The sequence below is a fragment of the Medicago truncatula genome, chromosome 4 (assembly GCF_003473485.1).
Source record: "Medicago truncatula cultivar Jemalong A17 chromosome 4, MtrunA17r5.0-ANR, whole genome shotgun sequence".
Lineage (NCBI taxonomy): Eukaryota > Viridiplantae > Streptophyta > Magnoliopsida > Fabales > Fabaceae > Medicago > Medicago truncatula.
In genome coordinates this window covers 1,502,821-1,528,798 of record NC_053045.1, presented here as the reverse complement: position 1 = coordinate 1,528,798, position 25,978 = coordinate 1,502,821, and the positions used below count along the sequence as shown (strand labels likewise).

The following is a 25,978-nucleotide window of genomic DNA, read 5'->3' as shown; positions in this document are numbered from 1 at the left end:
TGCTCCCACATATAGTATGGTTGTGCCACACGAGTAAAATACAAAAATGCCCTTCGGCAGTTAACTGCCGAAGTTTTGAGTAAACCGGCGGCAGCATACTACTGAGGTTTTCCTCGGTAGTTAACTGCCGAGGAAATCTGGACATAACCAGAACGCAGAACCAGAACCTCCCATTTACAAAAAAACATTCAAAATTCTCAAATTCTCTCCAATCTTCACCAAATCCATTTTCACGAATTGCAAGCAAATCAAGTGCACATTATCACAAGTAAGTTGTGTCAATCATTTTAATGTTAATGTTAATTTGTTTATGTTAAGTTTTTTAAAAAAATTGAGTAGTTTGCATGTGGTTAGGTTTTATAAATGAATTGACAATTTCATCATTGCATGTGTAGTTTATGTATTGATAAATGAATGTAGATGTTGCATATGTAGTTTAAATTATAATGTGGCTTTGAATGGTGGCAAATGAACACAATTTGAATATGTTTTATACTTTGCACACAAAGTGTTCGATAAAATGTCTCAATGACAATTTTATTGATTATTTAGTTAGTTTAGTTATGGAAATGATAGAAATGATGTTAATTATAGTTTGGTTAAGTTTATTTTGATTTTTTAGTTAGTTTAGGTTACACGAGAATTATGTTCATTTTAATGTTAATGTTAATTTGTTTATGTTTAGTTTAGGTTTAATGTGTTTATGTTTAATGTGTTTATGTTTATGTTTATGTTTAATTAGGTTTAATTATGTTTTGTTTAGTTTAGGTTTAATTATGTTTAGTTTAGTTTAGTTTAGGTTTAATGTGTTTGATTAGGTTATTGAAATGATGTTAATTTTATTATTTTTTTTGTAGATATGGTCGATCAGGACCCCATTGATCCATCGAAGATGATTGGTGGTAGGCGTGCCATGACTCAGAGCCACCGCAGGGAGAGACAGAGCGGCCACATCCCAAAGAGGGGTAGAAGTCGGAGGGGAGATGGCTCAGGAAGCTCTCAGGCTACACAGCCTGAAGAGTCACAGGTTGTTGACCCGTCACAGCCTGTTCACCAGACTGGGGTGGAGTACCTGAACTATCAGGATCAGGTACAACATGATGTGACGGATGGTGGATATGACCAGGATCATATACCACATAAGCAGGATGCAGGAGACGAGGATGACATTGCAGCAGCTGCTGCACCGGAGGTGTTACCTACGGACCCTCCCTTTCCTAGTGGACCGGCTGACTTGTCCTTGCTCCACTCTTATGCCGGTCATGTGGCGTTGCCACTCTGGTATAATTCAAATAATGTAAGTGTATTTTTTTAATTGTTTTTTCTTTATGTTAAAATATTTTCTTTAATTTAAATGTGTGTTTGTTTAATTATTATATCCACTTTTATATGTGTTTTTTTTAATTGATTTTTCTTTATGTTAAAATATTTTCTTTAAATGTGTGTTTGTTTTTATTATTATATCCACCTCTATATGTGTTTTTTTTAATTCTTTTTCTTTATGTTTAATTATTTTCTTTAAATGTGTGTTTGTTTTAATTATTATATACACTGTTATATGTTTATTTTTTTAATTCTATTTTTTATGTTTAATTGTTTTGTTTATATGTGTTTTTAATTATTATATACACTGTTATGTGTTTTTATGTTTAATTATTATATCCATATTTATTTTTCTATTATTTCAGGTTCGTAAGACCCGCGTGCTTAAACCGATTAATCATGGGGCGAAGATTCTCACTCTCGGACGCCCTAACGGGAATGAGAATTGGTTTTGGGATGCGCTTCAGCAGAGCGGGCTACATGATTTGGTCTACTTGGGGTACTCCACCGTGCCTCATGCCCTGCTGCTTACTTTATGCGAGAGCTGGCATCCTGAGACCAGCACATTCCACATGCCGATGGGGGAGATGACTGTGACATTGGATGATGTCGCATGTCTCACGCATCTTCCTATTGAGGGGCGGATGTTGGATCATGGGAAGAAGATGCCCAAGCATGAGGGAGCGGCACTGCTGATGACGTATCTGGGTGTGGCCCAGCATGAGGCTGAGAAGATCTGCAACCAGGAGTACGGTGGGTACATTAGCTACCCCAGGCTGAGGGACTTCTATACCTCGTACCTTGGTAGGGCCAACGTATTGGCGGATACGGAGGATCCTGAGGAGGTTGAGGAGCTGGCGAGGGTCAGGTCATACTGCGTCCGGTGTTACCTTCTGTACTTGGTCGGATGCTTGTTGTTTGGCGATAGAAGCAACAAGCGCATCGAGCTGATATATTTGACGACCATGGCGGACGGCTACGCAGGGATGCGTAATTATTCCTGGGGAGCTATGACCCTCGCCTACCTATACGGCGAGTTGACGGATGCATGTAGGCCTGGACACAGAGCGCTTGGGGGAAGCGTGACACTGCTCACTGTAAGAAAAATGAAATTTTATATTTATGTTAACTTTATTATTTTGTGAACTTTTAATTTTTTGTTATATTTTTCCGTGCGTAATAATTTATAAATGTTATTTGTTTGGTTTGTGCAGGCATGGTTTTTGGCGCATTTTCCAGAGTTTTTCAGTGTTGATCTCAACACTGACTACCTGGAAAACTATCCGGTTGCAGCGAGGTGGAAGCTCCAAAAGGGTCATGGGGAGGGGATCACGTATCGGTCACTGCTCGATCGTATACAGTTAGATGATGTATGCTGGCGGCCGTACGAGGAGCACAGAGAGATCCAGGACTTCGAGGAGGTTTTCTGGTATTCTGGATGGATTATGTGCGGCGTCCGTAGGGTGTACCGTCACTTGCCCGAGAGGGTTTTGAGGCAGTACGGATACGTGCAGACCATCCCCAGACATCCGACTGATGTTAGGGACCTCCCCCCGCCTTCCATTGTGCAGATGTTCGTCGACTTCCGCACTCACACGCTTAAGGCGGACGCTCGGGGTGAGCAGGTAGGAGAGGATACATGGCGCGGGTGGCGGATGGCTATGTCCTGTGGTACACTAGGGTGTCTCACCCTCAGATCTTGCCACCTATTCCAGGAGATCTTCCGAGGCCTGCAAATGAAGAGTAGATCATTGCAGAGCAGTGGCAGCGGTAAGAGGCGAGAAGCTCGCCTGACACCTATGACATGGTTAGTGGCGCTGTTGCCTACGCTGATGCGCAGTTAGGCCAGAAGGAGGTCATGAGCATGACCCCTCAGCAGTGGTTTGAGGCCATGACCCATATGAGGGAGCAGATCGCGCCGATTTTGACCAGGAGGAGAGCCCAGAGGCCGAGGAGGAGGCACCATCATCAGGATCAGGACCAGTAGTACTATTTTCCTTTTTTAGGACTTATTTTTTAGTTTTAGTCTTTTGATGACATTGAGTTATGTATATTTGTATATTTGTATATTTGTATATTTCTACTTTGATGACATTATTTTTAATTTCATGGGCTTTTTTTACTTTGTTTAATGTACAAAATTGTTGGTTTAATTAAGTTGTGCATTTGCACCAATATTTTTTTGCTATTTAAACCGTTATGATGAATTTTAAACGTTTTTGTAAAAATCTGGCTTTTAAAATAATTTAGAATGACATTGAAATGTTTTTTAGAATGATGAAGATTTAATCGGCATGAAAATTAAAGTTTGTTCTTGTAACTTCATGTATTGATAATAAGCAATTTTCAATGAGACGTGATCGTTATTTTTATCCTAAAGTGTAGTAGTAGTATTTTATTACTAATGACAAAGTTTTAGTTGTCTAGTCAAATCTGAACACTACTATATGAAACATTTCCAACTGCCGAGGAAATCCTCGGTAGTATGCTGCCGCCGGTTTACTCAAAACTTCGGCAGTTAACTGCCGAAAGACATATTTTACTCGTGTGCACAGCCATACTATATGTGGGAAGAACAATTCTCTTTTTTTTTTTTTTTATATATAATTAGTTACTTGCCACGATATTTTTTACTAGTTACAGTGCGGTAAAAGACAACAGTTTCACAAACCCTCCACTCTCCTTGCGATTGCGCCGTCGCACCTTTCCCGTCCAGCGAGGCTCACCTTTCACCGTCCTCCCTCTCTATTCACCGACAGGTCTCTTCCCGATCAGCTTCGTGATTGTGTTTATTTTGATTCTTCTGTCTATTTATTTGTGAAATTTATGTTTTTACGATAAGATTAAATTTTGTGATTGATGAAAGTTGAAATTGAATTTGAAACAGTGTGTATGCATATGAACTTTTGTATAGTTTTCTATGCTTTTTTTAGCTTTCACAATTTTTATATGTAATCATCAATTTCTATGTTTATCAATTTTTATTTTTTTTGCTGACACAATTTTTATATGTAATCATCAATTATCTTTCAGTTGAATATTGGTGGTTTATTGCAACATGACGCGTATTGCCATTGTCAATGAAGACAGATGCAAGCCGAAAAAGTGTCGACAGGAGTGTAAGAAGAGTTGCCCTGTCGTCAAAACCGGTATGATTAGATACTTTGTTGTTATTATTTTCTGAAATTTTATGTTAACGTTTAATTATGTGTCTTAATTTTGATGATCAAATGATTATGCGTGTAATTATAGGAAAATTGTGTATTGAGGTTAATTCTGCATCGAAGATTGCTTACCTATCCGAGGAATTGTGCAATGGATGTGGTATTTGTGTTAAGGTATTGAGAGGTGCAGCTATGCTGTTGTAATCTAGTTGATGAATATGATCTTGCAACAATAATCTGGGTTTATATGATGAGCTTTTTTGTTTGCATTGGTGTAGAAATGTCCTTTTGAAGCAATTAAGATTATCAACTTGCCGGAGAATTTGGACAAAGAAACAACTCATAGATATGGTCCTAATACTTTTAAGCTACACAGGTGCGCCTTTTAGCTGCGTTTACCTGAAAAGTCTGTTAATATGTTCTTCTTCAAATACGTATTTTTTATTTTATTTTTATCAAGAGAATTGTGTATTATAGGTTGCCGATTCCGAGGCCGGGGAAAGTGCTTGGTTTGGTAGGGAAAAATGGAATTGGGAAGTCCACTGCCCTTAAAGTTTTGGCTGGAGAGTTGGAGCCAAATTTGGGTCGTTTCACCGTAAGAACCAAAATTAGACTCTTTTTTTGTTTTTTTATACCGTCAAGTGGACAGACATGTTTGAGGTTTTACTGCATTCACTTTTAACTCTGCTTCTGGTTTGCAGAACCCCCCTAAATGGCCGGAAATTTTGACTTTTTTTCGGGGATCTGAATTGCAGAATTACTTTACTCGCTTTCGAGGGGAAGGTTTGAAGGTGATGTTTACGTATTTAATATCGTTTTGTACATATGTAGAGTTATCTTATTGATTTAGACTTCGGTGGCTGTGTAAAACAACAATGATTGTGTTTCTCTAACCTGTAATTTTTATTTTTATTTTACAAATTGGTTTTTCTGATTTTTTTTATTGGACCATTTATCAATTATTATGTAATGTTAGAGGTTATGAACCTATAGTCTTGTAGAATTTCTTTAATTGAGAAGGGATACACTAAATCACGGTATATCATGTTGACGTTGCATTAACTGTGATATGTTGTGATTGTGATTTGTGAGCGCATTTCTTTAATTGAGAAGGGATGCACTAATTCAGGGATATGTTGTGATTGTGATTTGTGAGTGTTATGTAGAAACTACAGCATAGATAGATAATCTTTGAAGAGGCGGAGAAAAAAGCCAAGTTCAACTTTGATACTGTTGTTAACCATATCATAAAAGTGCTACAGTAATACAAATTTGAAAGCCTTGCAATGCAGAATATAAACATTTTTTGAATGCATCGTAATCCGTATTTAGTTACTACCTCTGTCCCTATGTGCAAGACCCTATTGATCAAATCACAAGCATTAAGGAAAATAGTTTTTACATTAAATCTGTCTATAGTGTTCATTCTATTTCCAAAATCATCCTTGAATTAATAAATGGGAGAAATGGTTGGTCTTTTCGTTCTTTTCATTTGATTAGGTGGGTGGTTGTGTGAAAAACACAATTAATGCATCTTGAAATTTCAAAAGGGTCTTATAAAAGGGGCAATGAGATTTTGCAAGAGCATCTCATACACAAGGACAAAAGTAGTATATAAGATTTTGTGTTTCAGTACTGATTCTGTTCTAGACTTGAAGTAAATGTAGCATTCTCGCACTCTGTAAATGTAGCATTATAACACTCATTACAGAATTCTTTATCCTTTAATTTTGAAAAACATTTTTATCTTTCAATTAAGCTGTTTTTGAAATTTGTTTTGATAAGATAGCGTGTCACTTAAAAAAGGTTCTTCCTTTTGGTTTCTAATGTGCTTATTTCAACATATGTTATAATACAGGCTATCATCAAGCCTCAGTATGTTGATGACTTTCGAAGAAAGGAGCAAGTGAATGTTGGGCAGGCGCTAGACCAAAAGAATGAGAGAGATATGAAGGAAGAGCTTTGTGCTGCTCTTGAGCTTAATCAAGTTATAGATCGTAATGTTGTTGATCTTTCAGGGGGTGAGCTTCAAAGGTTTGCCATTGCAGGTATTGCCATCCAAAATGCGGAGATATACATGTTTGATGAACCTTCTAGTTATCTTGATGTGAAACAGAGGCTGAAAGCTGCCCAAGTTGTCCGGTCATTGCTAAGGCATAATAGGTCTGTTTATTTTATATCTGTAGCTTCTGCTTTAAATATTGTCAATATCACTATGCACACTTTCCTTGATTTCCAGTCAAGATAAATCTTAATTTTTTTTTCAATTTTTTTTTTCAGCTATGTAATTGTTGTTGAACACGATCTTAGTGTCTTGGACTACTTATCAGACTTTATTTGCTGTTTGTATGGAACACCTGGTGTATATGGAGTCGTAACACTTCCTTTCTCAGTCAGAGAAGGAATTAATATCTTCTTGTCTGGCTTTGTTCCAACAGAAAATCTTAGGTTTCGGGAGGACTCTCTTACCTTCAAGGTATAAATAATCTATCTCCTAACTCCCATTTATGTAATATAAAGCCAATTTGGGTGGTAAAATGAAGAGTTCAGCACTGAGATTGATTGAGTGGTGTTTGTTTAAACATACCAACAATACTGAGATTGATTGAGTAGTGTTTGTTTAATCATACCAACAATAGAATTGAGAAAAGTAGTGCCGAAAATATTTGGTTTCTGACTGAGTATATTTTTATTCAAATAAACTCATGGCAATTATTTCCTTTTGCGATGCATCATTTATATTAGATTAAATTGTATTATGAAGTGCTTTTATTTTGTTAGAACTTTTAGATATTGGTTTTTAATTTTCAGCACCTCAAAATTAAAATATTCTTATAAATTAGATATTGGTGGTTTATTTTCATTACTCTGAATTTCAGTTCTGTTTAAGCTAAAACACGCAAATTTTATCAAATTAACCCTGCTTTAATGTTGTGTCTAGGTTGCAGAGACTCCACATGAAACTGATGAAGCTCAAACATATGCTCGGTACAAGTACCCAACCATGACCAAAACTCAAGGCAAGTTCAGGCTTCGTGTAGCTGGAGGAGAATTTACGGATTCTCAGATTGTTGTTATGATTGGTGAGAATGGGACGGGAAAGACAACATTCATTCGTATGCTGGTATTCTTTTAGTCTTATCTGTTTCTTTAACAAACTGCAATATTGCATAATTTTTCTCACATCTATTCACCACCTCCTTTTATTCAGGTTGGTTCATTGAAACCTGACACTATAGGTGGATCTGATCTGGAGATGCCTGAGTTCAATATTTCTTACAAACCTCAGACAATTACCCCAAAGTTCAAATCAACTGTTAGACACCTGTTACATGAAAGAATTCATAAATCTTATACTGATCCCCAGTTTATATCAGATGTGATGAAACCACTACTTATTGAACAGCTGATGGACAAAGAAGTTTTGAATCTTTCTGGTGGAGAGTTGCAAAGAGTTTACTTATGTCTTTGTCTTGGAAAGGTATTTTAAGTTTCATCCTTGAAAACTGCATAAGATTGCTTGCGCACCTTAATTCTAGTGTCTGCCCTGTTTTTTCTTTCCTTTTTACATTCTTGAAGCTTCATAGTTTCCTTTATGCCAGTCGAAGTTCGGTCTTTTAGAGTGTGAGTGATTTACTTAGAGTGATGTCAAAATCAAGGGATTATATCTTATGAAATCTATGATTTTTTATGATTTTGTTATGAATGTGCATCAACCGTTTAATATTTTGTCTATATAGTTGATGAGTTGTACTCTCCTACTTTAGAGAAGCCAAATCCATGTTGGTGATATCAGCTGGATTTCTTTCCATATAATGAAAATGAGTTAATTGCTCCCATGTCAAGTTTTTTGGAAACATGGATTGTTGAGATTGTTCTTTTTTTTTTTTTTTTTTATCTCGTAAGTGTATACATTTTATTTCAAAATAAATATTAATTGAATTCCTGATCCATTACGGTTCTACGACAGTAGCCTGCAGACATCTATTTGTGCTGACGTCATGGCAAGATTTTTAGAACTATATCTCTTGGCTTTGTTGTGTCTTTGTTTTGCTACTTGAGATGTGCACTCCTATTTATTTCAAACGAAATAGTATTTACAGTTTTCTAATCAATTGCTATCGTCCTACCACAACAGCCTGCAGACATTTATCTGATAGATGAGCCAAGTGCATATCTTGATTCCGAACAGCGTATTATTGCTGCAAAAGTTATCAAGAGGTTTATTCTTCATGCAAAGAAAACAGCCTTTGTGGTTGAGCATGATTTCATCATGGCAACTTATCTTGCTGACAGAGTTATTGTTTATGAGGGTCAACCTTCAATTGACTGTACTGCAAATTCTCCACAATCACTGCTGACTGGGATGAACCTTTTCTTATCAGTAAGTGTCATTGTTTTTCAATGGTTTCGTTATTTTAAAAATAATTGAAGTATCATGCATGTTAAAATTTAAAAATTATGTTTTGCTCTCGTGGTACTTGCTTGTAATAAATGTCTAATGTAATAATCGTTGCAGCATCTTGATATCACATTTAGAAGAGATCCAACTAATTTCCGCCCAAGGATCAACAAACTTGATTCAACCAAGGATAGAGAGCAAAAGCTTGCTGGGACTTATTATTACCTTGATGACTAAGTTCAGGTTTGTTTGTTCATTTTTGCATTTACTATTGCTCTTGGAACACTTTGCTTTCGCGGCAACTGAAAACTGATTCTGTTTTCTATTGTTGCAGCCTGCTCTTTTACCAACGCAACAACTCAACAATTTGAGCTTCCCAGTTTTAGTTTATTACCTTGATGACTGAGTTCAGGTTTGATTTTTATTTTTGCATTTGCTATTGCTCTTGGAACACTTTTGCTTTCGCGGCAACTGAAAACCGACTCTGTTTTCTGTTGTTGCAGCCTGCTCTTTTGTGAATGCAACAACTCAACAATTTGAGCTTCCCAGTTTTAATTTATTTGATGCCTTGACCTATAAGATAGTCCTTTTTTCCCTGTTGAAGCCATCTTTCTCAATGGATATAGAGAAGAGTTTGCTGCATGCAGAGTATATGTTGGTTGGTGCATTTGTACATGTTTCCGCAATACTTGGCGATGTTGCTCATGGCCAGTTTTGGTATGATTTCGGCCAGTGAATCTGTTTATTACACAGTTTATTCGGTCATGGTTTCACATTTGATGTTCCTCAACTGAATAACGATGCCATGTATTAAGTTTATTGCCATCTCAGCTCTCATAATTTATCATATGTGACGAAGTATACGTTCACTTTCAAGTTACTTGATTTTGGTAGATCGTTTCTTTTAAGAATATTTTGCTACTTAGAGGATTGATATTTTAATGGTTATCATATCATTTTTAGATGAAATTGTTTGTGTGTTTTGTTTTTGCCAAGTAACCTTGTGACTAGACACACACTTTTATTTAAGTGCAAAAAGTAAACATGAACATAGGTTGCATGTTCGATGCTCTTAATTAACCTAGTGGTTGTTTAATGCACTATTAGAAGCATTATTACTATATTTATTCCCAAAATGTCATAGGTAGAGATACAATTCGTTTAAAATATCTTCTAAGAAATCTAAATTGAAAGTATTTTATCAGTGTAAACAAGATTTTAATAATTACCAATCAGAATTAAACAATAAAGCAAAATATGTGCAATATTACTTATAGGAGAAAACTTAGGTACAATTCCTTAGGTGCTTTTCTTATGGTTCTTAACTAAATTCACCATGATTTTCTCAAATCCATAATTTTCTCAAAGTTTGTTATATCCAAAAAATATGTATTTTTAGTTAAGAACCATACAAAAAGCACCTAAGGAATTGTACCTAAGTTTTCTCCTTAATTTTATACTATGTGTGAAAAAGAGACTTTATTACAAATATATGTTACACTTACGGGAGTATTATTTTAGAGAAATGGTATTTAAACAACTATTTTGTCACAACTTTTTTTTTTATACTTACATTGTATTCTTACTTTCTCTCTTTATTGTTTTGGTTTTTATGTCAATCCTTACATTTCTTTGTATAGTTATTCAATAAGTTGTTTCAAAAATAGTTGTTTAAATAACATTCATCTTATTTTATGTATGCCTTTTGTGTTAAATGTCATTCAATTATGTTATGTTAATCAAGAGAGTCGCGACTTTCTTTAGTGATGCAAAGATTAACATCAATCAAATGACTAATGCTGAATGCTACTTGAAACAGTTTAAACAAAAGTGAAGAAATGAAATGCAATGAAGTTACGATTATATTTTATCCCTCAGTTATTTTATATTTACCCTTTCCTCCATGCATGGTTTTCATGATACTCGTGAGGGCATACCAAAATTAATTCTAAAATTAAAATTTGGATACTTGTGGGTACATTATTAATACGTAACGGAGATCTAATACATAAATATATATATTTGTATTTTACTACCAAAAAACTAAAATTAAGGTTTCTAATTGATTTTTTTATGATGTTAGTATGTTTCTTATTGTATTTCTTTCTCAATTTTGCAATATTGAATAACGTTTCTTTGACTCTTACAATGTAAACTAGAGTCAAGACGAGCATTAAGTTGTACTATCGAATAACATTTCTTCGACTCTTATCATGTAAACTAAAGTCAAGACGAGCATTAAGGTGTCAGTCTTTTCGTTTTTATTGACAATGAACAATAAAATGATAAAAAATAATTAAATAAAGGGTAAAATAGTAAAAAAAATGATAACGCGAAAACAAAATATTTTTAAAATTTTTGTGGCTTGTTTCTAATTTTTTTTTGTTTGGTCAGGTAACTTAATGACTAGAATTCACCTTATAAGGTGAATAAGTGGAGTGTTCAGGGTTCGAATCCCGACCCCTGCATATAATAATGTGTTGTCCTACCAACTGAGCTGTGCTTACGGAACTGACTTGTTTCAACTAATTTTTTAATTAATTATATTATAAAAAGGGAAATTCTTTGTTACCCACGTCACTATGGTGGGTTTCCTTACCCATGTGACTTGTCACACATCTAACCATCCATTTGGATTTAAACTTTAAAATGTCTTAATAGTTGCCAATTTTAAACATTCGGAAATTTACCCCAAATTCATTATCTTCTCCCATTCATCGTGTCATGTAATCCTCAATCAACCACCACGGGCATCGGCATCGGCACCGGCACCACCGCCGGTGATAATTCCTACATACCACCACCTCAAAAACCCTTCGACAACCCTCTTCCTCCACCATCACTTCCCGATTTCTCTCCCCTTCACCTCTTCAACTTGCTGCTTCCATGTCTGAAATCAAGATCAATAAGCCTGATCCTAGGCCCATGCCCAAGCCCAAGCCCGTTCTTGAGGAGGAGGATGATGAAGAATTAGAGAATGAAGGCTCTTTGAGGAAAAGAAGTAATAGAAACGTTGGTGTTGGTGGGGGTGTGGATAGCGTTGGTGCTGGAGGCGTGAATAGCAGTATAAGATTAGAGGATGAAGAAGATGAAGCTCCACCACCTTTGCTGCGTTGGTACTTTCATTGCTCATGAGGTTTCAAAGATGCTTGAGGCTACAAGATTGCATATCACTCCAATTTTGCTGATAAGTGATAATAGAGGTACTCTAATGCATTGCACCACTTGATAGTTTTATCTCTATATGGATTGTGGAAATTTGAAAATTATTTGCTTTTGAATTGTATCTCTAGCCACATCAATCTTGATATCACCACACCTCGCTGCATAATTGTTTGATGATGAACTTCTAATTTTAACTGCTAATTTTAAGACAAATTGACGGGAATGGTGTTGATTACTTAATAGATTTTACTGGATGTCTAGCTAGTTTATTCAAAAGGAAAGAATCAATCTGTGTGTCTGTTCTATGTATTTTGTCTTTTCACAAGAGGGGCTAGACTTCATTGAATGTTGCCTTGTTTGGTTATGTCATACAAAGAGAAGACATGAGCAGCCACTAGTTATTAGGGTGGATACAATAGAGGATAGTTCTAGAGTTAAAAGCAAAGGAACTATTAGAAAAATCCATAAAGAACTATTTGGGGCCTGTTTGAATGTGTTTTGATTTTTAGTTTTTGAAATCTATTTTACAAAACAATTTTAAAAACTGTTTTTAAGAAGAAAATGAAAAATAAAAGTTGTTTGGCAATCTTAGTTTTGGAAACAGTTTTAAATACGAGAGAATGATAAAACCTGTTTGGTACTATTACATTTAAAATATCTTTTTTTTTTTTAATTATCTTTCAAAATATATTTTGAAAACTACAAAATATTGTTGGATACATATTTCAGTTTTTATATCTCATTTTAGTTCCTTAAATTGAATAACTCACTCAATTGAATTCCACGACTAGAAATAAAGGACCAAACTTTAATTAAGTTTTTTTAGAGGTGTAATTGAGTTATTATATTATCAAAACATGAGATATTAATTAGTTTTTTTGTTAGTTAAATAAATGGTCGCTGTAAACATCCCGAATTTCCTTTTTAATCCTTAAAAAATATCGTATTTTTTATTTCTTGTAACATTTTATGTCAATATTTTTAGTTCCTGTAAAAAAATTTATTAGCATTTTTAGCCCCGAAAAACAATTTCGTCAGCATTTTTGTTCCATAGAAATTTTAAAGAAAAATGTTACAGTGATTAAAAAATGCAATTTTTTGTGTGTAGTGATTGAAAATTAAATCATAGATATTTATAAGGATCTTTTACTTAATCAATATAATTTTTTTATCAGAAAGTTTAGATAAGTTAAACTACGGAGGCTCGCTAGAGATAATATATGCCTCAAGACTCAAAAAAATATTTACAGATCATCCATCAAAGAGGTCTTCACATAAACAGCGGAGTTAAACCCACAACTTTACGAATGAGTCAAATTTTATCAACTAAATCGCTCTTTGACGGTTTAAATTTTTAACCAAGAATGGAAAGTTATTTTTTTTTAAAATGTAAATAAAAAAAGTTCAATCTAGAAATGGAAGAAGGAAAAAAAATTGCGTAAAAAAAAGCAAAAATGGTTTGTAGTTGACTCATTGTACATAACACGAGGGAGCTAGAACACAAATTACATAAATCAGTTTTTTCATTCATAGAGCAAATCAACTTTTTCATCTTATATTTTCAGGTTGTACAATATTACAGAAATGCCATTAATGAAAATTGCATGCTTCTCCGTGTTTTTGCTTTTCAAAAACTGGAAAATTGAGAAGCAAAATACCTTTAACCTGTTTTGCTTTTTTAGTTTTAAAACCAATAAATAAAAAACAGTTTCCAAAAATACTCTTCTAAAATTGGATTGCCAAACAAGTTTTTAAATTTTTTATTTTAAAAAACTAAAAAACTGTTTTTAAGAAGGGAATCAAACATGCCCTTAGTTTCTCTGATTTTTGTATATTGGAACTTACTTAGCATTGGAGTTCTTGTGTTTTGGCTTTTATGTATTAGTGGTGACGTGGTGTGTCTATCTTCTAGTACAGAGAGGATATTTGTTGCAGGTTTTTTGTTTAGACTTTATAACATTGTAGTGGAGTCTGTAATTGTCCAATGAACCTCATTGTATTTGTGTTTTAGTTCACGGCCTCATGGAACTTTTGGTTGATGTAGTTTTGGTTTTCCTTTGGTGGTGTGGTTGTGATTGCTGTGGTTTTCTCCGTTCACACTTCTTCAGCTCTCCTACTTCACTTTGTCAAGGTAAAGGTTTTGTTTTCCTCTAAAATTTATTCATTTGAAGCTTTGGTTATCGGTTTAGAAAGTATCAGAAAGTTACTTGGTAACTGTGCTAACTGCTGATAGATTTTGCTTTGGTTGTTAACAGTTTTTATGTTCAGGTTTTTTTTTGTAAGGATTTTCATATACCATTTATAGTCATGGTTCAAATAAACTCCTAATAATTTAGGAAATAGTTATGTGTTGTTACTTAGTGCATTAGAATGACTGGTCCGAAGCATTTTCAACCATCAATGAAGGAGCTACTGATGGAGTTTAGAGTTGAGGTAAGCTTGAACCAAGTTAAATATGTTTGAATGTAATTTGATGCCTTCAAAGAATGAGCCGATTGATGTGGAATCTATTGTGGAGGATATTAAGGTGTCATGGAGGTGGTGTTTGACTAGACTAGAAATTCTGACTTGCTTGTATCATGAATGGAGTTGGAATCCGAATGAGTGCCTGTTGAGGCAACATTTTGCGTGAGAGTTAAGCTCTGTTGAGGGTGGCTTTATCTTGTTTCGATCCTTAACAATAGGTGTTGTGGCTGTGGTAGTTGCTGGGATTTTTTGTCTCGGGTGTGGGGTTTTTTCTCTCTCACTTTTGTGCTGCTGGTATGTGCTGCTGCGGTCAACTGTGGCAGCAGCTGCTGTTATTTTAGGACAGCAGCGGTTGGTGTTTTGCCAGGAACCTCCGACTGTTCGTACCTTGGTGTTGATTGTGAGGTAGTGGTATGCGTAAATGGTTAGTAGGAAGTAGTCTTGATTTTCATGGCTATCCGTTTTTTTCACTCATTATCCAGCCTCATGATTTTTTTTGTTGCTGTGCTGCCATAGCTTGCATGTGACCCCAACTGTAACAATTTGCTGTTATTAATGAATAATTAGGACAGTTGAAAAAAGGAGCTAAAAATTGAAAGAGAACAAAAATTTGATTCTTTATAGTCTTGCATATTGTGTTTTTGTTTACCTTGTTATTCATGTGCTCTGGTTTGTTTTGTAGACTGGTGCACTGGAGGATAAGAGAAAACAGTTTTTGCAGGCAACACCTGGGATTCAAAAATGCTTCCGTGGTCTTCAATCCCGCAGTTATTTCTGTGAACTTAAGAATGGAGTGACAACATTATAATCATGTACTGCTAGTAGCAATATTAGTTTCAATTTTAGCAAAACTATCAATTGATTGTAGGCATTATGATATTTTTCTTCATTGAAAAGAAGATTTCTAATGTAATTATCATAAATATTGCTTGAAATAGAGAGTCCTCTGCTGTTTGGCCTCTAGTTGAAAAATAAATTTGAGGATCTTATTGCCACTCATTCATTGTGAAAATTCTATACCTAGGTTGTAGGCTAAAATCATTAAATTCTTGTCACAATTGGTTGTTCATAACCTTGGTTCTAGTTTATTTCTAGATTTCTAATTGCTAGTTTGTTACATTGCAGTTATTTGTGGAGAAATTACACGAAGGAAACGTGGTGTTTTGATGAAATTTTCCATAACAATTTATTCTAAAAAAACTTGAGGAGATTCTTTATAGTCTTGAAGGAAACCAAACCTAATATTATTATTGTTTAAAAGAACCAAAAACAAAAACCGAACTACATTGTAAAAGAACCGATTGAGAGATTGAATTTGATGGTTGAGATGCAAGGATATTGTACTGTATCATATCTCACATGTGTCCTTTGATTGATCAGGACCAGATCTCCATTTTGCTTTGCTTTTTAACTTTTCACCTATTGTATTGTTCACAATATGAAGCATGTGCAGAGCTGAACATTTTGATCATCAGAATGTTCCATTTGTTTTCACTTAGTATTATTTGTAAGACTTGTACTTGATGTAATCAATCCTAATAGTGAAAACATAACTGAAGTGCAGTAATTGCAACATCTAAGATGATATTCAAATTGGAATATTCCTAGTACTTCAATGTTCATAGTCTTGATGATCATTGAATATCCCTTTTGTCATTTAACTTTGTAAATGTCTTTATTGTTTGATTGATCCATGCAAATGTACTTTTATGGACATTTGTTCATGTCATAAGTGACTTGCATGTTCTTGATAATGTTCTTGAGATTATTGACTTGCATAAGAACAACTTTCTGACCTTTGCTTGAACATTCTGATAAACTTACTGAGCAACATTATGAACTAACTTTCTGACTTCAGAGTTAGTTCATAGAACCAAATGTCATTTGATTTCTTGAATCTTGGTATAATTTAAACCTTGTTCATGTCTTAATAAAACACTCAATATCACAAGTTAAATACCAAGGAATTAATCAAAGTCCATTAATTCCTTAATCATCAAGGTTTATTATCTTTAAAATTAATTAGGGATTTTTCCTCAACAATCATAACTCGGTTGGATCTGTTTCAATCGAATGAGGAGTGCCCTTAGATGTTGACAAGGTTTCCAAAAGGGTAGTTTATCGTATTACCTTATACGGATGATTCTGATAGACGAGATTCACGTTCCAATTTCATTTTCAGTCTTATTAGGTCATATCTAACGGTTCGATCGATTTTATTTGATATTGTGAGTCGGTTGGGTCCATTTCAATCAAACGATAAGTGTCCTTTCGTGTTGACTAGTTTTCTAAAAGGGTAGTTTCTCGTATTGACTTATACGGAAGATCTCAATAGTCGGAATTCGAGTTCCTATTTCATTTACAGTCTAATTAGATCATAACCAAAGATCCTATTGATTTTATTTGATCTCGTGAGCATGTTGGGTTTGTTTCAAATTAAGAAGAAGTGTCCTTTCATGTTGAGTAATTTTAGGAAGGGGTAGTTTGTCGAATTGATTTATACGAAAGATTCTCATAGATGAAATTCAATATCTTGTTTCATTCTTAATACAATTTGGTCATATCCAACGGTCCAATTGACTTTATTTGATACCCTAAGTCGGATTGGTCTCTTTCAATTCGAGTTCCTTTTTGTTTCTTTTCCTCTTGGTTTGGTTAATACATTTTGAGACCTTCACACATAGTTGAGGCTTCATTTTGGTTAAAAAAATTAAATATGTTAATAGTCAAAGTTAATAGTTAATGATTGACACGTGTGAAGTGGTTGACAACGACCTGTATTTAGGAACATAAATAGTATATTGTTTGTGTCAATGAAATATAAGAGTAAATTTAATCATTTCATGTGCATAATGATCGTTTTACAAAATTTAATTTAATTTTTTTTTAATTTTTTTCATGAAATATAAAGAACTACCCTTCATGACTTTTGCAATTGTGACACAGCTTAATGAACTTAAACACCAACCGTCTCGCGTCCCGTTAACAATAAAGAGCGATTGAGGACCACCAAAACTTCTCGTTAAGAAAGAATGAGACGAACAAGAAGCATCACTTGTGAATTACACTTCCTCATCAGACATCGACATTCCATAATCAATTAAAGAAGACTGAAAATACTCCAACTCCATTTACCGCAACCTCCTCCACAGACCAGACAATTCCTTGATTATACTTTTTTTTTCTTCTTCTTGTTTTTAACTCGTTCATTTTCTTAAGGATAATTTGGATTATTTCACAATTGATGAAGATGCAGAGGACATTCAACTCTAAATATCATACAACACTGAGTTAACGTCCCATACGACGGTATTTTCTATGGTTTTTAGCTTCACAAATTTGATCTTCACATTGGATTTTTTCGAATGACTTGGCATCAGCTTCATAAAAAACGGAGCTGCATCTTTGCAAAAGAATAACTTCTTGATTTGAACTACAATTCCTTTGCAAAAACTCCAATAGAGTATTCTCAGCCTTAGGGTAAATTCTACTTGAAATTTCTTTTTCAAACTTCTTAATTGTTAAGTCAATATTTTCATATTTTATAAAGACAACCACAGGCATAAAGATGTTAGAATCAAAATCTACCTTTTCATTAGCATATCTTTTGGGATCTTGATCTTCTTTAGAAGTAACCTCCACCATACACATATCGGGCTCTATGTAGTTAGACGATACATGGAAATGATTTTCGCCGACCTTCATAGGCGGTTTTGGCTTGTCTTCAAGTTGATCAACAGTATGAGGCAAACTCGACTCTTGATAATCATCACTGAAAATTTCTATTACTCAATTTTAGACAAAATCATTTGAAGTTAATTCAATTGAATTGTTTGATTTGAAATGAGTTGAATTAAAACTTCATAAAAATTTCCTATTACCTCATCCAAACATATATAAATAGTTTTAAAATCTTTACCGATATATGTAGAATCCATTCAAACGTATAGGTCTTGTCCATGTTGTGAAGTTCTTAAATCAATAAGATCACCTAACCAGATAGAGCAACCCTTTCCTGCTCCAATTGGGTCTAAGGATGTATATGTTGTGCAAGAGCAATTCCACTTGTTACCGACTTACCGTGCTGGCGGTCGATCCATACGCCAATTTTAAAACCCTCTTTTATCCTAATGTTGCTCTCTCGTCATGTTTTTTTTTTGTAACTTGGTTTCGATTCCGTACGCAGGTTCGCTGGGTTGCTCTCGTGATGAAAGTTTGTTTTGTTAGGATTGATTAGAATTGTTTCTTTTTATGTTTTACCACAATGTATCTCCGATTGGGTTATTTCTGGGTCAGGTCCAATGCCTCCAGAAATGTCATTTTTATGGTTTATTTTCTAAAAGAACCCTAATAATGTCTATGTAACATGGTTAGATTGGATGTATTCATTTTTAAATTTGTAGCAAATGAAAAATTTGATTAAAACTTAGGCTAAAGTGCACTTTTCCCCCCTTAACTTTCAAAATCTTGCAATTTTGGCCCTCTAAGTACAAAAACTACAATTTTAGCCCCCTAAGATTTAACCCCTTTGCATCTTTGGTCCTTTTGGTCAATTTTGACCGAGTCAACGCCTAAGTGGCATGCCACATGTGTAATTAATTAATTTAAAAAAATAAAAAAACTAAAAAATCAATTTTTAAATTAAATAAATGAAAAAAAATTAAAAAATCAGAAAAAATAAAGTTGTTTTGATTTATGTTCATTGTGGTTATTTTTTAATTCCTGGGTTTCATTAATGGGGTAGTGATGAACTTACTTTTGGGTTTAATTTGTGTTAATGTTGGATGATGATGATGATGAAACTAGTTTGGGTTTAATTTTTAAGTGTTGTGATTTCTGGGTGAAAAAGATGAAGGAGAAGGATAAGCAAAATCATAGAAGAACAAAACACCAAAAAACATGAAGAAAACCGTTCTCTCCCAGCACCTTCCCTCTCCTTCTGTTCTCTCCCACCACCACAATTTCTCCCTTCATATCGTTGAAACTTCCACCGTAACGGAAAATGCTACAAATGAAACTTAAGATTACAGGTTACAAGAGGATGAGAGAGCTTCGATCTGTACAGAAGGATGAAAGAGCATCGAGAAAACAGCTAGAAATCAAGCAAAATCGACGAAAACAACGCCACCGGAGCTTCACCGGAGAGTTGGTAAATCACCGGAAAAAAGCGGGCGAGGAGAGAGAAGAGCATGAGAGTTTGTGATGAAAGAGTTATGGATTTTTAGGTTCATTTTCTGTAAAGATGATTACGAGGATTTTCGGTAACACAATCACTATTGATTTTGGATTTAGGAGAAGAATTGAAGAACGGTGATGGTTCTTCTTTTCCCAAAGGTTTCAAAACAAATCAGCAACGTGCCATCCTTTTTCAATTCCTTTTTTTCTTTGTTTTTCTTTTTGTTTTCAATTTTTTTTTTAATTCAATATATACACGTGTGGCATTTTAGTTTTTTAAAAAATCAATAATTATACACGTGGCATGCCACTTAAGCGTTGACTCGGTCAAAATTGACCAAAAGGACCAAAGATGCAAGGGGGTTAAATCTTAAGAGGCTAAAATTGTAGTTTTTATACTTAGAGGATCAAAATTACAAATATTTGAAAGTTAAGGGGGGAAAAGTTCACTTTAACCTAAAACTTAATACTACGAGTCTTCAATTTCAAAAACTAGTTTCACATTTTTCAAACATAGAAACCAAAATACACTTGGCTCGTTTTTCATTCACTCACGAAACAAACAACGTCGTAGAAGCTCATATACCCTTGTCAACACTTTCATTATCAAATCAAATACCCATTTCATTCATTCACTTTTCTCAGAAACAGAAGAAAAGAAAAACGGTTTCAGAATTTTCTTCCGATCTCCAACAATGGCTCCATTTCTTCGTTTCTTCGTTTCTCCTTTTCTCCCGCCAAAACCAAAATCCGATAACGCTGAAGGTACTCTCATCACACACTCATCTCTCTCTCAATTTTTCGTTTCCTTTCATAAACCTAACATTTTCGCTCTTTAATTCAATTTTCAGCAATCGTGATGAACTTCGTCAATGAGGTAAAAATTGTTTTCACTTTCAATTAGTTTCTATTGATTTGGTATTTTATACTGTGTTTATGGTAAAAATTTGTTGAATTATTGTGTTATTGTTTTGTTTTTGTGATTTGGGTAGCAAAATAGGCCGCTGAATGCGTTGCAAAAGTTTAATCCGAAGAAAACGGTGATACAGAAAGCGTTGGATACTCTTCAAAATGAAGAGCTTAATCAGATGAAGAAAAAGAATCCTGATTTGCAGAAGCAGCTTGAGGATATTTGCGAGTTTGAAGCAGGTATGGTTAAAATGTTTTGGAAATGTAATTGAATTGTGTGATTTAATTGATTGAACTCGATGCTGTTCGGTTACTATGAATTTTTTTATAGTGGAGCAAACGAAGCTCAGCCAAAAAGGGAGGACCATGGCTTCTTCTCCAAATCTAGAGAGCTTAAAATTGATCTACACTCTGGTCCAAACCTAAGACGGAGCTGGTCAATCTCCTCGGCTTCCTTCCAGGTCAAAGATCCAACTAGATCTCCATCTAGTGATCCATATCATCAAATTGCTGACAGAGCATCTGACCAACAGCTCAAGGTGTTGACTATTGTTGCTAACCTTTCTTGTATAGGAAATTTCAACTATTGATCTTGAAGAGGAGCGTTTGGTAATAAGTTTACTAAGACAGAAGTTGCACTCTCAAGAGCTCAAGGTGTTGACTATTGTTTCTAACTGTAGAATTTCATGTTAGACTGTTTGAAGAGTTGAAGAATCTTGAACTTCAAGTTTGTCACCAATATTGAAATTTATCTGACCAACAGCTCAAGGTGTTGACTATTGTTGCTAACCGTATTTTCTTGTTCTATTATTGTAACAGATGTTGGAGATGGATGACCATATAAGCTGGCTTCAAATGCAATTATCCATATTGAGGGGAGTGGTGGAAGATAGAGATCAACTGGAGGAGAAATGGATGCAAAGCCAAGAGGAGATTAAGCTGTTAATCTCAAAAATCAAGCAACTACAGGAACACATTGATATGCTTGAGGTTGATCTGGATTTTAAGGATGGTCAAATGTCGATCTTGCAAGACGAGATTCAATTTTACAAGTATAATATAGTTTAAGATAGTTTGAGTTACGGTTTAGCGGACTTGGTGCTGGTTGTAGCGTGTTTCTGCTATTGTGAAGTAGGCCTGCATTTTACTTGCATATTTGGCTTATTGTATGGTCATGTATAATGGCGAAAAGGTTATTCTTATTTTAATTGAATTATAGGTGATATCCTGGAGTTATAGTTATTGGTACTCAGGACAAAGCTTGATTCATTCCTGGTCTTGGTTATTTAGAGTTGTAGTCAGATCAGATAGGCTTAATTTTAATTAGTAGTTGGCTATGACCCATAATTAATGAGAAAAAGAATCACTGAAGCTATATATTTGATTGTTATTTTTTAAGAGAACATGTATGCTGATGTCATTTGTTAGAAACATGAATTTTTATAAACTATTCTAATTTACTTACACTTGATGCTGCTATATATTGAGCAATTTTTCTTGAGCAATCTATAAATCTTACAATTGAGAAGTCACCCTTTTAACTGTGCGATACGCTTCCAGCTGAATCCGGCCTTCTCCGCGTTTGGCGCTGACTACCTGCCGTATTTCTGCGTTCTGTGTGTTTCTAGGTGGTGGCTACGGCTGATGCTAATTTTTTGAAATTTTAGTGGGTTTGCAGGTTTATTTTGTCCTCCTGGAATCCCTTTTCTGATATTACTGAAAGGTGCTCTTTTACCGTGCGATACGCTTCCAGCTGAATCTGGCCTTCTCCGCGTTTGGCGCTGACTACCTGCCATCTTTCTGCGTTCTGTGTGTTTCTAGGTGGTGGCTACGGCTGCTGCTATTTTTTTGAAATTTTAGTGGGTTTGCAGGTTTATTTTGTCCTCCTGGAATCCCCTTTCTGATATTACTGAAAGTTGCTCTTCTCCTGTCAGCGCTCGTCTGTGATTTCGCCTCATTGGTCAGGTTTGCAGATTTTTCCCCCTTTTTCATTTACTTTACCCTCACATTGGCTGGTTTCACTTGGCTATAAATTCATCCTCGCAGTGTTGTTGCTCCTCACATTTCTCATTCCTGATTCTTCATCCTCCTGATTCTTCACCATACCTATCACTTTTTCGTGCAATCGTGCAAAAGCCTATCACTTTTGAAACCGCAGTCAATCGTGCAAAAGCCTCACCAGATCCAGACTTCGTGAAAGCCAACAGTGGCAGCCGAGGCACTCTCTGGTATGGTCATGGTACCTAGAAATAGCTCTGTAAGTATTTTAATGAGTTATGGTTTTGTGGATCAGTTGCTATATTATGTTCGACACGGTGAAGTTTCGATTCAAGAGTTGGCTTTGAAAGTGGCATTTAGATTATCTGGAACATCCGAAGAAGCTAAGAAAGCAATGGGAGATGCCGGTTTTATGGCAGAATTTGTTAAGTTTCTCAATGCGAAATCATTTGAAGTTCGTGAAATGGCAGCTGAAGCACTCTCCGGCATCGTCACAGTACCTAGAAATAGAAAGAGGTTTGTTCAAGATGATCATAACATAGCCCTGCTTCTGCAATTGCTTGATCCAGAAGAGGGAAATTCAGGTAACAAAAAGTTCTTAATCTCTATCTTAATGTCATTGACAAGTTGCAATAGTGCACGGAAAAAGATTGTTAGTTCTGGTTATGCCAAAAACATAGACAAACTAGCAGAGGCTGAAATTTCTTGTGATCCTAAAAAACCTGTCAAGAAATTATCCACAAACAAATTCCGAAGTATGTTGAATGGAATCCGGCACTCATGAATGTAATTCATCAATTATTTTTATCTTTTTTTAAAACTGTATATTACTTTAGTGTCTTACAAATTTTGCTAATTTGTTTATCCCCATTCAATATGCTTTCTGTTTTATTTCATTGGCCTTGTCTATGACAACAGTAGGACATACCATTAATTATGTTGATTGTAATCAGAGTTAGCGATGATACCATAGAATCTTTGTTGTAGATTTTCATGAAGATACTCTCTGCCATTGCTGTGAGAATATTAGCTATGGTAGATTGTACCTAAGAAGGAAACAATTATAATATATTATACCAAAAGAAACAAAAAAAGAAATGAAGGTTGGTGTCACTGTTGGCTGTCACGAAGTCTGGATCTGGTTTGGTCCATTTGGAATGGCGAACGCAAACCGAACAACGAGCTGGGAGGGGTTGAAGCGGATCTGAGTTAGGTGCTTGAAGGGTAGCACTCTGGAACTCACTGATGTTGTGGGTTGCTTTCTGGATTATTTCTTCCTTAGGTAAATATCTATCTTCAAAAATGATTAGATTCTTAGCAAACCAAATGTTGTATGCAATGGCTGCAATTTGTATCAAAACATTTTATGATTTGTTGAGTATAGAGTCAATAATCAGGCCAAGAAAGTTAACACTTTGATCAGGCCTGATGGTACAAAGAAAGCCTATGTTCTGTTGACTCCAGATTATGATGCATTGGATGTTGCCAACAAAGTTGGTATCATCTAAGTTGTACCGCTTATTTGAGCATAGGGAATCCTTCACTTTTAAGATAATTGATAGATATCACATGTTAGGACTTCTTTCTCATCCTTACATATTTGCTTAGGTGTATTGAATTTAGGGGATATTTTCATATATAGTTTATATTTTGAAGTAAAAATAAAATAAAAAAATAATACAGTCTGAGACCAAACCATGTTTTTTTTTTTTTTTTATCCTTCGTTGAAGTATTATTCATTTTTCTTATATATGTATATTTCGTTAATTCAAAATGTAGGAAAAAAAAATTAAATTTAAAAAGTGATAATAAAGGAGAAAATTTAAAACCAAGTTAATTAGATCGTGAGCTAAAATTTAGCTCCACCACTCATACGTGTGCAAAATGGCTTGAATTCATGGGAAAACATTTTACATTAAAAAAAAAACAAAAATTATACATTGGGCGGGCATCCCTCTACTTTTAGCATGCACACACACGCTGCCTCACTCTTACCTTCACCTTCCTTTCCTCACAACTTCACTCTTTGTTTCTGAAGAGGTAAAACCATTTTACTTGATCTTCATTTCATTACTCTTTATTTTTTTGAAGAATTCATTTTCATTTCATTATTTACTTTGATAATTATAATGATAAAATATTTTAAAGTTCTTATATAAAAAGACATTTGCTAAGATATAGAGAGCAATTTATATGTGTGTATGAGTCAATTGTGAAGAAGATATGAGATGACTATTAGAATCTATTTCAGATTCTTGTTTTCTTTTATATATGTGCATACTTTTCGCGCTAGTTGACACAACAAAAATATGTGTATAATTTTCATTCAGCCATAGTTGAAATAAAACGCCGACGAACGGAGGTTTGCAATGGATCAACTATGTCACCCTCTTCAGACAAAAAAAAGGAGCAGTTTTTTCAGGGAAGACCTTTTGTGAATTTGGTACCAGATAGGTACTCATCTTTTTCCTTATAATTGTGATTTGTTTGTCTATTATTATTATTATTAAAAGTGCAATATCATATTGCTGGACCAATATACTGATTTATCTTATTTCCGTTAAATTTAAACTTGCGCAAGTGCTCGTTTTTTGTTGAATTTCCCAACTTATATTACAAGAACTTTGCAATGGTTGTGTTCAGTATAATATGTCCATTAGATAGTTTTTTTGCAAGATTTCGGCCTCACCGATACTTTGATCAATTTCCCAGCTTATATTACAAGAACTTTGTAATGGTTGGCGCTTTATGTATGAACTGCTTATATATTATAAATTGCGGTCTCACCGTAACTTTGATCAATTTTCCTAAAACTTTATACGTGTGACATATCTGTTTGTTAGACATTGTTTTACGGTGGGTTATCATAAAGGGTCAGACACCGTACAAACCAGCCTTTTACATGCGCATGTCGTATTTGGTGTGAAATTCGTGCTGATCAATCGAAAACATTAGGATCGTTCTGTGGTGCATAAAATAGTTATTAATTGAGTGTAAACAAGTATACGCAAATGGATGTTGAGCTTGATGTACATAACCTATGTCGTTGAGCTTGATCATACAACGCGTCAGAAAAGGATTATATCGTTAAAAATATATCAGCATTTTGATGTTTGTAGTCATTTTATATTTTAAATTGGGGCGTTGCCGCAACTTAAATTACTGTTTATGTTCATAATACTATAACCCTGTAGAATTCTTAAATCATGTTAGCAATATCTTACAATGCATCAGACGAGAATGATGGACGTTTTGTAGTTTGATCTAATTCTATAATCTAAATCAATAAGTTGTTGTAACTTTCATCAAAATAACAGGAACTTTATATATATTTGATGACTCTTAAACGTTATATACATTCTTCACCAGTTCATAT

General features: G+C 34.6%; 3 protein-coding genes and 1 long non-coding RNA gene across 11 annotated transcripts; all 4 read left to right on the top strand.

The window, feature by feature from the left end:
* The first annotated feature begins 991 nt into the window (after positions 1 to 991).
* On the top strand, positions 992 to 3,224 carry LOC112421301 (protein MAINTENANCE OF MERISTEMS). Its single transcript, XM_024782480.2, has 3 exons — positions 992 to 1,297; positions 1,689 to 2,420; positions 2,538 to 3,224. The coding sequence occupies exons 2-3, from the start codon at positions 1,896 to 1,898 to the stop codon at positions 3,165 to 3,167; spliced, it is 1,155 nt and encodes a 384-aa protein (XP_024638248.2). The 5' UTR covers positions 992 to 1,297; positions 1,689 to 1,895; the 3' UTR covers positions 3,168 to 3,224.
* A 709-nt stretch (positions 3,225 to 3,933) lies between these two features.
* LOC25491223 (ABC transporter E family member 2) lies at positions 3,934 to 9,800 on the top strand. The gene is made up of 14 exons (XM_013599105.3): positions 3,934 to 4,082; positions 4,357 to 4,472; positions 4,576 to 4,661; positions 4,766 to 4,863; positions 4,965 to 5,082; positions 5,189 to 5,278; positions 6,346 to 6,650; positions 6,768 to 6,963; positions 7,429 to 7,611; positions 7,699 to 7,968; positions 8,626 to 8,871; positions 9,007 to 9,132; positions 9,224 to 9,301; positions 9,393 to 9,800. Exons 2-12 carry the CDS (start codon positions 4,382 to 4,384, stop codon positions 9,124 to 9,126), a joined length of 1,803 nt encoding a protein of 600 aa, XP_013454559.1. The 5' UTR covers positions 3,934 to 4,082; positions 4,357 to 4,381; the 3' UTR covers positions 9,127 to 9,132; positions 9,224 to 9,301; positions 9,393 to 9,800.
* Positions 9,801 to 11,541: 1,741 nt separating this feature from the next.
* On the top strand, positions 11,542 to 15,982 carry LOC25491221 (uncharacterized). 8 transcript variants are annotated; one of them, XR_005645940.1, is made up of 4 exons: positions 11,542 to 12,092; positions 14,099 to 14,487; positions 14,582 to 14,944; positions 15,203 to 15,575. XR_005645940.1 is itself a non-coding variant. In XM_039833785.1 (4 exons), the coding sequence occupies exons 1-3, from the start codon at positions 11,969 to 11,971 to the stop codon at positions 15,326 to 15,328; spliced, it is 312 nt and encodes a 103-aa protein (XP_039689719.1). In that variant the 5' UTR covers positions 11,545 to 11,968; the 3' UTR covers positions 15,329 to 15,332; positions 15,646 to 15,982. The 8 variants fall into 8 exon arrangements, 3 of the variants coding, with proteins under 3 accessions (XP_039689719.1, XP_039689718.1, XP_039689720.1); XR_005645941.1 differs by having other exon boundaries at positions 11,543 to 12,092; positions 14,099 to 14,185; positions 14,310 to 14,944; XM_039833785.1 differs by lacking the exon at positions 14,582 to 14,944 and adding an exon at positions 15,646 to 15,982 and having other exon boundaries at positions 11,545 to 12,092; positions 14,124 to 14,185; positions 15,203 to 15,332.
* A 4,216-nt stretch (positions 15,983 to 20,198) lies between these two features.
* Positions 20,199 to 22,064, top strand: LOC120580260 (uncharacterized). The gene is made up of 5 exons (XR_005645960.1): positions 20,199 to 20,460; positions 20,547 to 20,572; positions 20,688 to 21,065; positions 21,178 to 21,258; positions 21,424 to 22,064. It is a non-coding gene; the product is annotated as an uncharacterized lncRNA (long non-coding RNA).
* Positions 22,065 to 25,978: the final 3,914 nt, after the last annotated feature.